This window comes from Protopterus annectens, chromosome 8.part0, assembly GCF_019279795.1.
Source record: "Protopterus annectens isolate FY-2018-M chromosome 8.part0, PAN1.0, whole genome shotgun sequence".
Taxonomy (NCBI): Eukaryota; Metazoa; Chordata; order Ceratodontiformes; family Protopteridae; genus Protopterus; species Protopterus annectens.
In genome coordinates this window covers 1,736,153,125-1,736,169,380 of record NC_056741.1, presented here as the reverse complement: position 1 = coordinate 1,736,169,380, position 16,256 = coordinate 1,736,153,125, and the positions used below count along the sequence as shown (strand labels likewise).

The 16,256-nt window shown below is 39.7% G+C and overlaps 1 protein-coding gene across 1 annotated transcript in view; it reads right to left on the bottom strand.

Annotated features, from left to right (window-relative positions):
- Nucleotides 1–16,256, bottom strand: part of PDCD5 (programmed cell death 5) — a 473,710-nt gene that overhangs the window by 249,752 nt on the left and 207,702 nt on the right. The window contains exon 3 of the mRNA XM_044079507.1: nt 13,309–13,400. Within this exon, the coding sequence (XP_043935442.1) occupies nt 13,309–13,400 (92 nt within the window). The remainder of the gene's footprint in view (nt 1–13,308; nt 13,401–16,256) is intronic.

Here is a 16,256-nt window from a genome sequence, read left to right as displayed (position 1 = left end):
AGACAAAAATAAAAAAAAAACAAAAAAAAAAATTGGACAGATGAAAAATCAGCAAGCAAAGGAGAGTAGTGCTGCTGCAAATTAATTCATCCTCAAGTCTTGGTGAGCACCTTTATAAGGCAGACACCCCTTTTTTTTTTTTTTTTTTTTTTTTTTTTTTTGTAATACAAAATCTCACCAAGCAGACACCGATAAGACTATATTTTATATAGCATATATCATGGACAGAAATAGGGTAAAAAATAAAAAAAGGCAGCTGGGTGCACAAGTCCAGGATAAAAAAGTGCCCAATACTGGTTTGCACACTGATGTCAGGACTGGAAAAAAAAAGACGACAGTGTTGAATCCTCAAGACATGAAAACATTCCTACAATGGGGTTTAGTCCAGGCTCAGGGAGACAATGGCCCACGTGTTGCTGAAGGAAGTAGTAGTTCACAAAAATCACAGAAACTAATAGGCCATAAAAGAGTTATAAAGATGATAGAGTGGACTATTGAGGACAAGAAAAAAATTGTGCACTGGTGACTATTATGCAAGAAAGAATAGTTATGTAAAATCTTACCATAACCATAGATGTCCTTCTCTTCCATGCTGCAGTATTCCAAACTCTTGGGTTATCCTCTCTTGCTACCCGAATGCCTGGCCAGTATAGACACTCAGTCAGACATTGGCTAAGGGAACATGGGCCATAAAAGTGACATCTGCACGTACCATTCTTCAGAACTGAGTGCCCCAGTCGGACCCTAGTCCCAGGATAAATGTACGAGTCCAGTGCCATCCAAGAAGGGAGAGTTTAGTAAAATAATGGGGAAACAGGGAGGGAAGGAATACTGCAACATGGAAGAGAAGGACATCTACAGTTATAGTAAGATTTTACACAACTATTATATGTCCTTCTGTTCTCATGTTGCAGTATTCCAAACACTGGGTGAGTGCCAAAGTTCAAAGGGAAGAAGAGAGTGGAGGCTTGGAACTGTTCTCTAGAAATCTATGGAGGACTGCCCTGGCAAATCCGTCCTAGATTTGGCAATATGGTCCCATATATAGTGTTTAGTAAAGGTGTGGACAAAGGCCCATGTAGCTGCCTCTAAAATAGAGGCAGTGACCAGTCCCTTAAAGAAGACTCCAGATGAAGCCATGGCTCTACTGGAGTGAGCCTTAATTCCTGGAGCCTAAAGATTTTCCATGGTATGAGTAGCAAAAAAAAAAATTGCTTGAGAAATCCAGGCAGAAATGGTCTGCTTTGTCACTGCTTTCCTCAGAGCCCTGCAATGAAAGGAGACAAACAACTGGTCCGATTTCCTGATAGACTTGGTCTTGTCAAGGTAAAATCTAAGTTGTCTGTGAACATCAAGGGAGTGTAAGACTCTCTCATTGTCATTCTGTGGATGAAGAGAGAAGGTGGGCAGATGAATGGGTTGGTTTAAGGAGAACTCACTAACTACTTTGGACATACAGGAAGGACTGGCCTTAAGAGTTACTCTGTCCTTGCAGAAGGTGAGAAAAAGGGCAATAGCCAAGAGGGCCTGTAACTCTAATACTCTTCTGGTTGATATCAAGGCTATCAGGAGTACAGTTTTCCAAGTACATAGTTTCAGAGAGGCCTTAGAAGCTGTTTCAAATGGGGCCACCGTGAGCTACTCTAAAACATGGTGCAGGTCCCATGGGGGTGGAACGAATTTCCTGGGGGGCCTGAGATGCAGCACTTCCTTTAAGAATAACTTTGCAGGCAATCGAGATGCCAAGGGGGGATTCAGAGGCAGACAAGCTGAAATAGCAGCAAGGTGAGCCTTAACAGAGGAGTATGCCAACCCTGTCTGCAAGAGTTCGCACAGGTATGAGTACCAAGGGACATCACCCTGGAAACGGTCCAACTGTCTTTGTAGACACCACATGGAGAATCTTTTCCACTTAGACAAATAAGATCTCCTGGTATTAGGTATCCTGGCCTCCTGAAGGAATGGGAGCACATCCTCATTGTAAAGGTCGCTATAAGGGATCAGAATTCTATCACCCATAGGGTAAGATTCACAGACTGTAGGTTTGGATGGATTAGGGATACTTTGTCCTGTGTCAAAACATCCAATCTGTGAGGTAACTTGCGGTGATTGCCCCTGACTAAATACAGAAAGAGGGGGAACCAATGCTGTCTTGGCCAAAAGGAAGTTGCCAACAAGATTTTTGGTTTGTCCTGCTGGATTTTCAGTAGGGCTTTCTTAAGAAGTGGAAAGGGGGAATGCATATAGAAATATCCCCTTCCAAGACACTGAGAAGCCGTCCGTTGCCATTGCCAGGGGACTGGGTAGCCTGGTGCAAAATAATGGAAGCTGTCTGTTTAGAGGGGAGGCAAAATGACCCACCTGTGGTGTACCCCATTTGTGGACTATGTCCAAGAGCACATCCCTGTGAAGCATCCATTCGTGGGACTGATACATGGACTTGCTCAAGGTGTCTGCCTGGGTGTTCTGGTATGAAGGGATATATACTGCCTGCAGATGATCCCCTGCTGGGTCGCAAGCTCCCAGACTTGGAGAGCTAGTCTACATAGCAAGTAAGACTTTGTTCCCCCCTGCTTGTTCCCATACCACAAAACTGTAGTGTTGTCTGTGAACAATTTTAGGGGGTCCTGCTCCAAAGTATGTTGGAAAGCTTTCAGAGCCAGTAAAATTGCTCTCATTTCCCTAATTTTGATATGTGTCTGTCTGTCTGAGTCTGAAGGAGTCTGACCAAGTGCCCTGTATTCTTAGATAGCTCATGGCTGCTCCCCATCCCAGATCTGAGGTGTCTGCAAACATCTCCTGAACTGGGGGGAGCACTGGGTTGAGGGTCACTAGACTCAACCACCACAGGATCTCTTAGGAAGGAAAGGGATTTTGTACTCCAGGGGATGTGAGTGTTGTGTCCATATAGACCTCAGGTACCACTGCAACCTTCCCATGTACAGCCTTGCCAATGGCAACATAGGTATAGTCGATGCCATATGACCCAGACGTCAGAGGTACTGTCTGGCAGTCAAGACAATGACTTGAAGGACAGAGAGCAGGTACTGTTTTATGCTATCCAAGTGACGTCTCCAGGTGCTTCTGCAGTTAACTCCTACTGATGCCTCTAGGTGTGAAATATTGCTTGTTCATATTTGCACCAATAATTCCAAAACCATGCTATGTACAAGGTTTAAAAAAATGTATTAAAGCTTGCGCAAAAGCAAACTCAACTGCATTAATGACTGACCTCTGTCTAGTGCAGGTAAATAGATATTAACTGCGGTTTGTATTATATTAATTTATATAGCTATAATTTCCACATTTTTCTAAATAGCTCAACAACCAGGTAACACAGACAGTACTCCGTAGTCTCAAATGAAAGTTCTCAACTACATGAATAAAATGTTGCTGACGGTATGTATGCAACTTGATGGGTTGCTGAGATATTGTAAGTTGTTTACAAATTACTACAAATGTAATACTATGTTTACTGTGACTTATAAAATTTGGCTTTAAGACCAAGAATCTAAAAGAATACTACCACTATAAAAATAGTTGTGCTGAAGAGATTTCCATTTATACTTCTTTCATAATCCCTATGGTTCCAGAGATATGAACATTTGTTTGAAATTTGAGGACACAATCTGATTCTGTCAAAAGGCTTAGGCTCCACCCATTGGAAGTTACAGTGCAAATGTCCCGAGCTCCATTGAAGTGAATGAGTTAAGGTGGCAGAAAGGCCCTCATGACATCTGCCCTTATCTTGTACCAGAGGCACTGTAGAGATTTGCAACATTCTGCCTGAATCAGTAGGTCGTCCAAGTAAGGGAATATTTGAATCCCTTGAGTCCTGCAATAAGCAATCACTGACACCAAGCACTTGGTGAAGACCCTTGGTGCTGTAGAAAGTCCAAAGGGCAAGGCAGAGAACTGAAAATGTGAGGAACCCACAGAGAAGCATAAAGATCTCCTATAGTTGGTCCTTATGGGGATGTGTAGGTCGGCATCCTTGATGTCCAAGGTGGCTAGAAATCCCAGAGGTAAAATCAAGAGGAAGAGGGTCTGCAGAGTGAGCATTCAATAGGTGGGCACTTGCAGGAAAAGACTGAAGTGGGAGAGATATAGGATCGGTCTCCAGGGACCATCCCTTCTTGGGACTAGGAAGAGTCTTGAATAGAAACCCCTTCCCTTTTCTGTCATAGGGACAGGCTGGATTGTCCCCTAGGCAATAAGACTCTCCATGACTGGTTGGAAAAGAGGGAGTTGTTCTTTACGTGGCTGGGGAATGCCCCTCAAGGAAGGTGGTGTGATCCAGGTCATGAAATAACCCCTTTTCTATGATGGATAAGACACACCTGTCTGAGGTAATATTTTCTCAAATGGGAAGACAGTGAGAGCCTTAGGGATAAGGGAACAGTACTGAGAGGTTTGAGGAGCAATGGCAGGTAGTCACAGACTACTTGCCCTGTCCTAAAACCAAGGTTTCTGAGCAGGACTGGAAGAAGTCTGTTGCTTCCTGGTGCTCTTTCTGCCTCTGGAAAGAGGTGGAGGGGCAGAGTGTTTCCTAATAAACTGCGTTTTGAAAGGAGGGACAGGGAGCTCAGACAAAAGCTTAGTGGCCTGGCCTAACAGGGCTAGGGCATATTTTGACATATGTGTTTAGTAATTCACAGCCCTGAATGCCAGGGTAACAGAGGTATATCCCCCCCCCCCGAGGTACTCCATGGCTTTACTGTCCCTATCTGTAGGGAGAACTAAGGTTGAAGGAAGCAGTTTTGAAGGCTTATCAGCAGAGACTGACATATTTAATAAGAAATTTGGCCCCCTCAGGGACCTTGTAGAATCCGTCAGGCCTACGAGGGGCAGGGGGCTGTGAATCAGGATTCACAGAGGCTGCATTAAAAGGATCTAAAAATGTTGGCAAAATAGGAGGAATAGCTGAAGGAGCAGGAGTGTCGATTTGCAGAAGTTCATAATATCTTTTTTTGTACCTTTGACATCTCAGTGGAATCCTACTTAAAGAACTCCCTCATTTTGGAAATGGTCTCCTCAAAGGTGAGATCCTCACCTGGAGAGTCGATCTCAGAAGAATCTTCCTCTGGCGAGGCAAAGCCAAAGGGAGATGGCAACTAGGACACATAGGACAGAGAGTCCTCTGAAGAAGAGACACAGGAATCCTCAGCTTCAGGTTGAGGGATGTCTGTAGCCTAAGCCCTAGGGCTAATTACAGGAGGAGCAACTGGAGACGACGAGAGCACAGCATGCCTAAGAGCCATGACTGCATTAAAGAGACTGAGAAAAGGCTTGACAGTCTGGCTCGCTTTCTGCATGAGGAGAAATATGTTTGGTCTTCGGTTTCCTTTTCAGTGAAGGCCTAGAGGATGTGGGGTCCAAGGAAGGCCTGGGTTCAGTATGTTCTGTAGCAGAGGAAGGATCTGTCTGGACGGCCAGTACAAGCAGAGGTTTCCCATTATCGTCGGCAACCAAAGACTTCAAAACCTCCATGGACGTGCCTTCCACTCTAGGTTTTGCAGCTTCCCAAATGGTACCTGCTATACCCATATTGGCGGTTTCTGAACGTTCCTCCAGGCTGACATTGGCCACAGGAGGGATGTTGGCAGACATCCCATGTACCTTGCAGTGACTAGAAGCTTTTGTATACTGGCCAGACATTCGGGTAGCAAGGGAGGATAACCCAAGGGTTTGGAATACTGCAACATGAGAATAGGAGGACATGCCCACAAATTCCAGACAGAAGATATACAAAATGATTAAGAGAGAAATTAGAGGAAAGAAAAATACCTGCATAAAAAAACTGTCAAATGCTTCAAATGCAAATTTGTGTTCATTAATACAACAGATTCATGAAACAAATTGTATAGACCAAGAAACCTTGGGCTGTTTGGAAAAAAAAGTGACTAAAGAAGTGCGAAAATATAAAGAACAAAATCTAGAGATTTTTGAAAAGTATAAAAAGAAATATGGACATGGGTACAAAAGAAAGATCTTATATGGTGCAATATTTATGCAAAGGAGAAAGTCAAATTAATCAATATAATAATAATAATAAAAAAAATTAACAAGCACAGGAATCTGTCTAGTTCCAACCTCACCAACATAAGTGTTGAGGAAAACAAACAGGGAAAGTAATGGTCTTAAAACTTTGTTAATCTGTTCAATCACAATTTCCAAATATCATAAAGTGCAGATAGTGTTCCAAAGCAACAAGCCTCAGTAAATTTTAAGTCCCTATTAATACCGTTTGCCATGAATAGGCTGGTTTAAAATTAAACAATACATATATCTTCCACACCTACTTCTAAGTATACAAAAGCTGATATGTTTAACATTGTTAAAATATTTCTGATTTGTTGTTGCAGAGGACAGCTTGCCTCTGACGAATAAAGGCTTGTTGCTTTGGAACACTACCTGGGTTGCCGGACTTTTGGAAATTATTGTGACTGAGCTCATCAACGAAGTTTTAAGACCACTAGTTTATCTGCTTTTTATTTATTTTTTTATTAATCAATATGAAAAATGTCCCAGAATTATTTGAAGTGAAATACAGGCAAAGGCATCCAGATATGGAAAATTTCACAATACAAAAAATAAGATCACAAAGGGGGAACACAGAACAGAAGATTAGTAAAGTAGAAGTTAAAAAAATTGAAGCAGAAGTTATGGAATACCTGCAAAGTGAAGAATTTCATAACACAGGTTATGTTACAGCACGAAGGAACAATTTGTCTCCCATGTAAGGAGAAACAGGAGGAGCAAGAGATATCTGAAGAAGAAATCTGGAAATAGGAAAGAAATAGATTTAATAAGGTACAATATTTATGCAAAGAAGAAAGCAAAACTAATCAATACAAAAAGAGCAGCACCAAAGATATTTGAAGAGAAATGCAGGCAAAAACATCCGGATATGGAAAAGTTTAAAAAGACAGAAAATAAATAGGGAAAACAGAAAGGAGGATTAGTACTGCAGAAGTTAAAAATTACCTGTGAAGTTAAGGATTTAGTGAAGAACATATAACCCTGATAACACCAGAGCAGGACAGAATAATGAAACCCCAAATTAAGGAGAAACCAGTGGAGCGGGAAACATCTGATCAGTTGCCATATGAAGATACTTTGGAACCTTCAGTAGGAAACCAGTATAAAAGTTCAGATGCGAGTTGTACAGCAAGGGAAGGTGCAGGAAACTGTGGCAACTCTGACGCAGTCAATGTTGCAGAGTGACAGGCCAGCGAGTTCCCATAAGAAACAGCAACGGATGACACAGGATAAAACTGTACAGAATTATAGCACAAGAAGATGCTCTGGAACTTTGTGCAGAATACCCACAGGAAATGGAGAACAAAGAATATGCCCTCAGTTTAGATGAAAATGATCTAAGGAAGTGTAGCTGGATTTAACAGAGATGGACGGACATATTACGATCAATGAAAAAAATAACTTACAGAAAGTTAATACAACCCAAAATGTTAGAAGTTTGATAAAACAAATGAACACAGTAATCAGGACTGTTCATGAAAATTCTAGCGATATAACACAAGTAAATATGATATACTACCATGCAGCTAAATTAATAACTGAAAAGTCCAACCACAAAAACACAGGGCAGTAAGGGGAAAATCAAATACCATCATGAAACTATCAAATAAATAAAACTATAGAGCAATTAAGACAAGAAGTGTCACTGTTAGAAGAGTACAGAAGAGGGAACAGATCAACATAAATACTCAGACATGACAAAAGCAACATGCAGTATCACAACAGTTCAGGATCTCTCATACACTACTGCAAATAATAAACTAAAGATATAAACAGAAGCAGAAAAACTTAGAAGATATGCATATAAATACAAAGTAAAGTACAAAATAAGCAATTTACTGATGGCCCAATAAGATTTTATAAAGAACTGGGGAAACAAGGCAAAAGGAATATAACCACCACCAAAAAAGAAGAAGAAATAAGACACATTTTGGAGAAATATTTATGAATCCTGTAGAACATAAGATGTAAAATGGACAGAATAGTAGTAAAAGAGAGATGTTCAAATATGCAGAATATGAAATGGGATGAAGTAACGGTCAGAGAAATTTAAACCAAATTAAAAAAAAGCTCCTAACTGGAAAACCCCAGGCCCAGATGCAGTACTGGCTAAAAGTATTAACATCTTTACATGCAAATTTAGCCATGTCTAGGAACTACTTATATGCACACCCCAAACAAACACTAACCTGGTTAACAGGAAAGAGAATACTCCTCCTTAAGAGTGAACCTGCAAAAAATCCTAAACACTATAAACCAATAACTTGCCTTCGGATGACGTATAAACTATACACTGGAATTGATGCTGACAGCTGGGTGCACAAGTCCCAGGATAAGAAAGTGCCCAATACTGGTGCCAGGAATGGAAAAAATGACAGTATAGAATCCTCAAGAGACGGAAACATTCCTAAAATGGGGTTAGACCAGCCTCGGGGAGGATGGCTCTCCTGTTATAGAAGGAAGTAGTAATCCACAAAAACTGACATGCCAAAAAGCAGCCATAAAAATGAGTGGACTACTGAGGATAAGAAAGAAATTATCTACTGTTACTATTATGCAAGAAACCCAGAATCTCCACATAGAAGACATTTAAAAAGATTGAGAGAGAAGAGAGAAATTAGAGGAAAGAAAAATACCTGCACAAAAAAATTGTCAAAAGCTTCAAATGCAAATTTGTGTTCATTATTACAACAGATTCATGAAAAAAAATATACAGACGAAGTAACCTTGGGCTGTTTGGAAAAAGAAGCGACTAAAGAAGTGCGAAAATATAAAGAACAAAATCTAGAGATTTTTGAAAGGTATAAAAAGGAAATATGGACATGGGAAAGAAAGAGAGGTCTGATATGGTGCAATATTTACACAAAGGAGAAAGCCAAACTAATCAATACCAAAAAAGCGGCTCCAAAGATACTTGAAGAGAAATACAGGCAAAGGTACCCAGATATGGGAAATTTTACAATACAAAAAATAAGATCACAAAGGGGGGAACACAGAGCAGAAGATTAGTAAAGCAGAAGTTAAAAAACTGAAGCAGAAATTATGGAATACCTATAAAGTGTTGGATTTAGTGTAGGAAGTCCAACACAGGTTATTTCACAGCATGATGGCACAATGAGCCCCTAAAGTAAGGATAAACAGGTGCAGCAGGAGACATCTGAAGAAATACGGACACGGGAAAGAAAAAGATTTAATATGGTGCAATAATTATGCAAAGGAGAAAGCAAAACTAATCAATACAAAAAACAGCACCAAATGTATTTGAAAATAAATGCAAGCAAAGGTACCCATATATGGAAAATTTCACAATACAAAAAAATAATAACACAAAGGAGAAAAGTAGAAAAGGTGATTAGTAACAGAGAATTAAAGAAACAAAAACTGAAGTTATGGATTACCTGCGAAGTGAAGGATTTAGTGTAGAAAATCCACCTCTGGAAATGTCACAGCATGATAGAACAATGAGTCCCCCCACACTAAAGAGAAACCTTAGAACACAAAACATCTGATCACAAATGAAGATACTCTGGAGCCTTTAGTAGGAAACCAGTACAAAAGTTAAGTTGGAGTTGTACAGTAAGGGAAGGAGCAGGAAACAATGGCAAATTTGAAGCACTCAATGGGTCAGTGAGTTTCCATATGAAAGAGCAACGGATGCCAGGATACAGCTGAAGACAGTATGTTACAGGAATATTTTCTGGAACTTTCTGCAGAATGGCTGCAGGAAACTGAGAACAAAGAATGTGCCCTCAGTTTGGAGGAAAATGATCCCAAGGGAAGAGTTGCGTGATTTAATACAGATGGATACACATTAAGATCAGTAAAAGAAACAGATTACAAAAAGTCAATATGACCCAAAATGTTAGAAGTCTTGATAAAACAAAATAACACAACAATCAACAGTATTAACAGACATTCATGTGATGTAAAAGAAGTAAATAGAATATATTACTGTGCAACTAAATTAATAAAAGATAAAATCGTACCACAAAAATATAGGGCAATAAGGGAAAGGAAGGGAAGAAATCATATGCCTTCATGGAATTATCGAATACAGAAAACTATAAAGCAATTAAGACCAGAAGTGTCACTGTTAGAAGAGCACAAGAGGGAACAAATCAACAAAAATACTTAAAAAGATAGATGTGATATAAGAAATGCTCAGCGTTAGTACAGATCAGGATCTATTGCACAATATTGCAAATAATAAATTAAACATAGGCAGAAAAACTTACAAAATATGCAGACAAATATAAAGGAAAAGTACAAAATAAGCAAATCATTGATGACCCAAAATGTTTTAGAGAGAATCAGGAAAGAAAGCAAAAGGAACAGAAACACTACAAAAAAAAGGAAATGGAGGCATTCTGGAGAAATATTTATGAAGACCCTGTGGAACATCACAAAGATGCTGAAAGGATATAAGAAGTAAACGAAACAGTAAGACGTTCAAAGTCCCTATGGGCTGAAATAACAGCCAGGGAAATGAACAAAATTAAGAAAAGCTCCTAACTGTGAAAGCTTCAGGGCCAGATGCAGTACCTAACTTCTGGCTAAAAGCATCAACATCCTTACACAAAGATATAGCCCTGACTACTTATATGTGCACCCTGAACAGACACCAACCCGGTTAACAGGACTAAATATATCCCTCTAATAGTGAACTTACAAGCTATCCTAAAAACTATAGGCCAATAGTTCGCCTTCTGACAATGTGTAAACTATATACTGGATTTGATGCTGACAGAACTTATAGTCATTTAGAAGAAAACTCAATCATGGCAATAGAATAAAAAGGTAACAAAAAGTCATGTGGAACAAATAAAATTATAATGGAAAATTGTAAAAAGGGGATGAAAACAAGAATGGCATAGACAGATTACAAAAAAAAAAATGTACAGATCTTCAATCACAAGACTGCATACATAGCTGCTGACCTCATCAGACCCAAACATAGCCAAAGTTTTAAAACATGAAAAGAACAAGTGTAAGATTACTTCCCCGCTTAGTTCAGCAGATGCAAATCAGCGTCAAGCGGGAATGGAAATCAAACCAGAAGTAGACAAAAAACAGGCAGCAACTGAAATGTGCCACAAAACAAAAGAAAGAATATAAGGAGAAAGATCACATGAAAAGGCAAGAAATGCAGAACAGGCATAAATATAGTTGCAAGTACAGAAAACTCCTGGAGCAGACGCATGTTGATAAGGATTTGATGCAGGAATGGATAGGAAGAAGTGAATTTAAACCAAAGGATGAAAGGTTAATACTAATGGCCCAGAAGAGTGGACTACGTACACATTTGGTTTACAAAGTCTACTGAACACGTGGGAGAAACAGAAAATGTATGTTCGGTAAAACAGAACTGTAAATAGTCGCACACCTTGTTACCTTTTTGTTCTACTGCACATCATGTAACCAGAATAAGATTTTTTTAATAACTAACAAACTTGCACCTTAGCAGAAGGCATACAGTGACTCATATCTAAACAACCATGCAGCTCACTACTTATTGTGAATTAATTTCTTGATAAGACAAGAGTCGGAGAACGTTTTCATGTAAACACATTCCATGTCTTGTGTTGTTTTAGCCAACTACCTTACCTCAGGTATTTGTAAAAAAATTGTTGTACTATCTTTTTGCATCTGTGGAACTTCTGTTAAATTCATACTTTCTGTAATTGTTTTTATCTGCTCTTTGTATAACATGGAAATTTTCTCCATGGGCCTTCGCTGAAAATAGGCCTCCAGCTCAGTCGGACACTCCCCATAAACAAATGAAAAATTAAATAAATAAATCTTGTTGCTGTGTGTGATACACTAATGGCACACGGCCAAAACACTGAAAAGCATAATAATGTAGCAAGACTGGTGCACTGAAAATTGTGCAAACATTACAGTGCTGAAGCTGTAGTTGAGAAACTGGAAATATGAGCCACAAAGCATTATAGAAAATGATGAAGCTTATATCACATAGGATCACCCATTACCAACAGTTCAAAAAACAGATGCGAGAAAACCAGACACAGTAGTCAATGAAAAGAAACCAAAAGTATCACTGATCGTTGAAATTGCTACATCAAGTGATTACAGTGTCTTATGTATAGAGACACTCAACGTTATAAAAATACCAAGATTTGCAGACAGAAACTAGGGCAATGCAGCAAAGGGTACCTACACAGTTCCAATAGTAGTACAAGCAATGGGTTTCATAAAAAAGAATTTACAGTCATATTTAAATATACTACCGATACACGTAACTCCATATGAACTGCAGGAGAAGTCAGTTCTGAGTACATTGCAGGTGCTGTGAAAAGCACTTCTGGCTAACATCAAAGATTGAAACAATACTAATTTCACAAACTTTTAATCATAATTTGACTTAGGAATGGAGTCTATTCCCATCATGGTATTAGAAACCCACAAGACTTGGAGAAATTAAACCAAAACAAAACCAGCTTTTTATAAGCAATTTTGTAAAAATAGCTTCAAAACCTTGCCCAGACACCCAGGAGCAAGTTACTCACACCCACTTTTTTTTATGCTTCACAAAATACATCCAAGAGTGCTGCATACCAGAGTACAACAAATCCACACAACTTAGTCTTTTTAAATGATCAGGTTAAAAGTCATTAAAAAGAAGGACTTTCATCTTTCTGGTGTAGTCATTTCATACATTACACTATACAGCAACCTCTGTTGTGAAGAGGTAGCCAACATTCACTCATTCAAAATGAATTTCCAAATGATTTCAAAATGAACTGGAACAGCAAAATAATTTGGGCTGAAAGACTACATAACGCATACCCGTTCACTAACCTTAAGAAACCATCCAAACATCGCAGAACCGCAACGATCAAGTAAATTACTAATGAGCTAAAACTCAATAAAAAAGAACATGCAAGCAAAATAAGATATTTTGATTTTTAAATTAACATTTATGGACCATCACCGGACATTCTGGAGTGTAATGCCAGTTATTTCACAATTCTGTTGCTTTTCACATGGGTTTGCGACACAGATGCAACAGCACCATTTGAGACATGGCAAACTTCTTCCAATATCCATACTGCATCATATCTGGCTACTTAGTGAATTAAATCTCTACATAGAATATTAGAATAATTTCCAAATAAAAGAAAACATCTGGTAAAGCATGAACAAAGTAGTGTAAACAATTTAAGAAAAGTTTAAAATCAGTCTCTAAATGCAGCTGAAATAAACTGAAAGGACAAGTTTAATCCCACAAGAAATGGTTTCACATACTTTTCCACCAAGCTGTCCAAATCTCGCCATCTGTATAAGATAGTTTTCCACTGCTTTGGCTTTGTCTGGTTTCACAAGGGCCAAATTGCTCACTATATATATGAACAATTGGGAGGGAAAAACACACCATTAATCACATTTTTGAGCAAATGCATTTGAACATGTTTAACTTGCCAGATACTGAAACAGTTCATCTTTACAAAATCTTTACATTACAGACAAACCTAGCTCTGAATTTACATCCATTTTTACTTAAATAACATTTATAAATGAACTGCACGCAAAATATTTCACAATTATTTTCTACAACAGTTGATAATTTTGGTTACTACAGAAAATATATGTTTAAAAATGTTGTACAAGTGCATTTACAAAACCTACCCAGAAAAAAACTGCAAGAAAAATTAAGCCAAGCTAAGAGGTTTCACTGTGTGATAACCTTAAACCTCCTGTAATGGAGGCTCATGGGATAAATGCAAAAAAAACCCCTTAAGGACATTGTTTCTTTCAGCTATACGGCTTCTGAGTGCCCATGACTTTTTTTTCATTTTTTTAAGTCTTTATGGCTACATTCAGGCCAATAAAGCCAAACTCCACCATCTGTGGACTTGCATTTTTTGGGCCTTTTTGTTAACCTCATCAGTACAACATAAGTGGATAGTTTGGCTATACTTCTGCCTACCCAGAAAGGCAAAGTGAAGTACAGTTAATTCTAATTTTAATGCAGGATGCACACACACTATTAAGTACCAAAAAAGCATGACAGAAGTACATTTACGGTATATCTCAGATGCAGCCAGCAGATAACCCAAAAAGAACTTCCATAACAAAGGGGTCGGGGAGAGATGACTGAAACTATTCCACCAGTTGATCTAGAAAACGGAGAACAACTGTGCTTTCTAATCTGGCAGTACCAATTGTTCAGTACTAATACTGCTGAAAATTTTTTTTTACTATACTCTGGAATATTTACCCAGCTACTTCCATATAGTAAAATCTGTTGATTAGACAGTAGATCTACTGGAAACAGTTTATCCATCAGGCACACTGCTTCAACCCACCACAGCTGACCTTGAGGCAAGGGATAAAGTACAGTTGTGTACACTTACCATAAATGCAGATGTTCGAGTGTATTCACTGTTGCAGTCATTACATTTGGGTAATCTACTTGCAGGTTGCCCTCGGTCGGCCTGATTAACAAAGTTGTGGGTCCTGCTTCGGTTGCTGTCCCTTCTTCCATGACGTCAGGTCGTCAGGGGTATAAAACATGCAGCCGACACCATTGCATCAGGTTTTCTTGCCCCAGATGTCAGGTGCCCCCCTAATGGGAAGCAATTAAACATAAAAACACAAAGATATACCTCCACCAAAACAGCAAATATACCAAAAAGGCTTTTAAGCATAGCAAAGGAAAGTAGAGGTATAGCCAAAAAACGTTAGGGGGCTGGAGGGAGGCTAACCAGGACTGCAACAGTGAATACACTCTAACATCTACATATATGTAAGTGTACACAACTGTACTATGTTCTTCGTGTTCAACTGTTGCAGCCATTACATTTGGGTAGATTCCCAAAGCTATGGTTGGGAGGAGGAGTTTAGATAGCATTAGGGCCAGCTATAAGGCCCTGCAAGACTGCAGTGGCAAAGCCAGCTCTGCATTTAGAGAAAATTGGCAAATGATGATGGTTGGTGAAAGTATGTACAAAACTCCAGGTAGCAGCTTCTAGGATGTCCCTGGTAGGAATGCCTCTGAGAAAGGTTGTAGAGGTAGATGCAGCCCTGGTGGAGTGAGGTCTGATCCCCTGGGGGATAGGTTTTCCATGGTGCTTATAGCAGAAATGAATGCAATGGCTTATCCATTTAGAAATGGTTTGCTTTGAAATAGCCTTCCCCTCTGCCCCTGCAGCAAATGCTACCAACAGTTGTTCAGATTTCCTTTGAGGTTCAGTCTTGTCCAAGTAGAATCTAAGTTGTCTGTGCACATCTAAGGAATGCAGTATGCGTTCCCCTTTATTCTGTGGATTGGGAAAGAAGGTTGGCAAATGAATGGACTGATTGAGAGCCACACTGGATACTACCTTGGGCATGAAGGATGGATTGGTTCTGAGTGACACCCTGTCCGCATGAAAGATGATGAAAGGCTCCACTGCCATAAGGGCCTATAATTCAGATACCCTTCTAGCTGAAGTGATTGCTAAGAATAAAGCTGTTTTCCAAGAAAGAAATTTTAAGTCTGCAGTAGCAGCTGGCTCAAAAGGAGGTAGAGTGAGTTTCTCCAAGACAATGTTAAGGTCCCAGGCTGGAGTTGGAGCTCTCCTGGGTGGTCTTAAATTTGTGGCCCCTCTGAGAAACTGCTTGAGCAGTGGATGAGAGAAGAGGGGAGTTTCTGTGTTATAATGAGCTGAAATGGCTGAGGCATGGATTTTAATGGAGGAAAAAGACAGGCCCTTGTGAAGCATCCCTGTTAAGTATTGTAAAATCCGAGGTAAAGTGGGCGCTGCTGTGCTCATCCATTGAGATTGCTTCCAGGCACAGAATCTTTTCCATTTTTCAGGATAAGATTTTCTAGTACTAGGCCTCCTTGCCTCTAAGAGGATATCCATCACAGGTTTGCTGAGGGATGGTAAAGGAGAGATTAAGTAATGAGCCAGGCTGCAAGGTTCAGTGTTGGAAGCTGAGGGTGCCGAATCTGGTTCTCCTGCTAAGACAGCAGGGAAGGAGTCTGAGGCACGTGCCATGGAGAAAACCGTGACACAGTGCGCAGGAGGGGGTACCGGTGTTGGCGCGGCCAGTCTGGAACAATCAAAATCATCCTTGGTTTGTCCTGTTTGACTTTTAGTAGTACTTTGGAGAGCAGAGGTAGAGGGGGGGGAAGGCATAGACTGATAGGTTTTTCCAGCTGAAGGACAGAGCATCCACTTTCCAGGCTTGTTTGTGGGGAGTCCTTG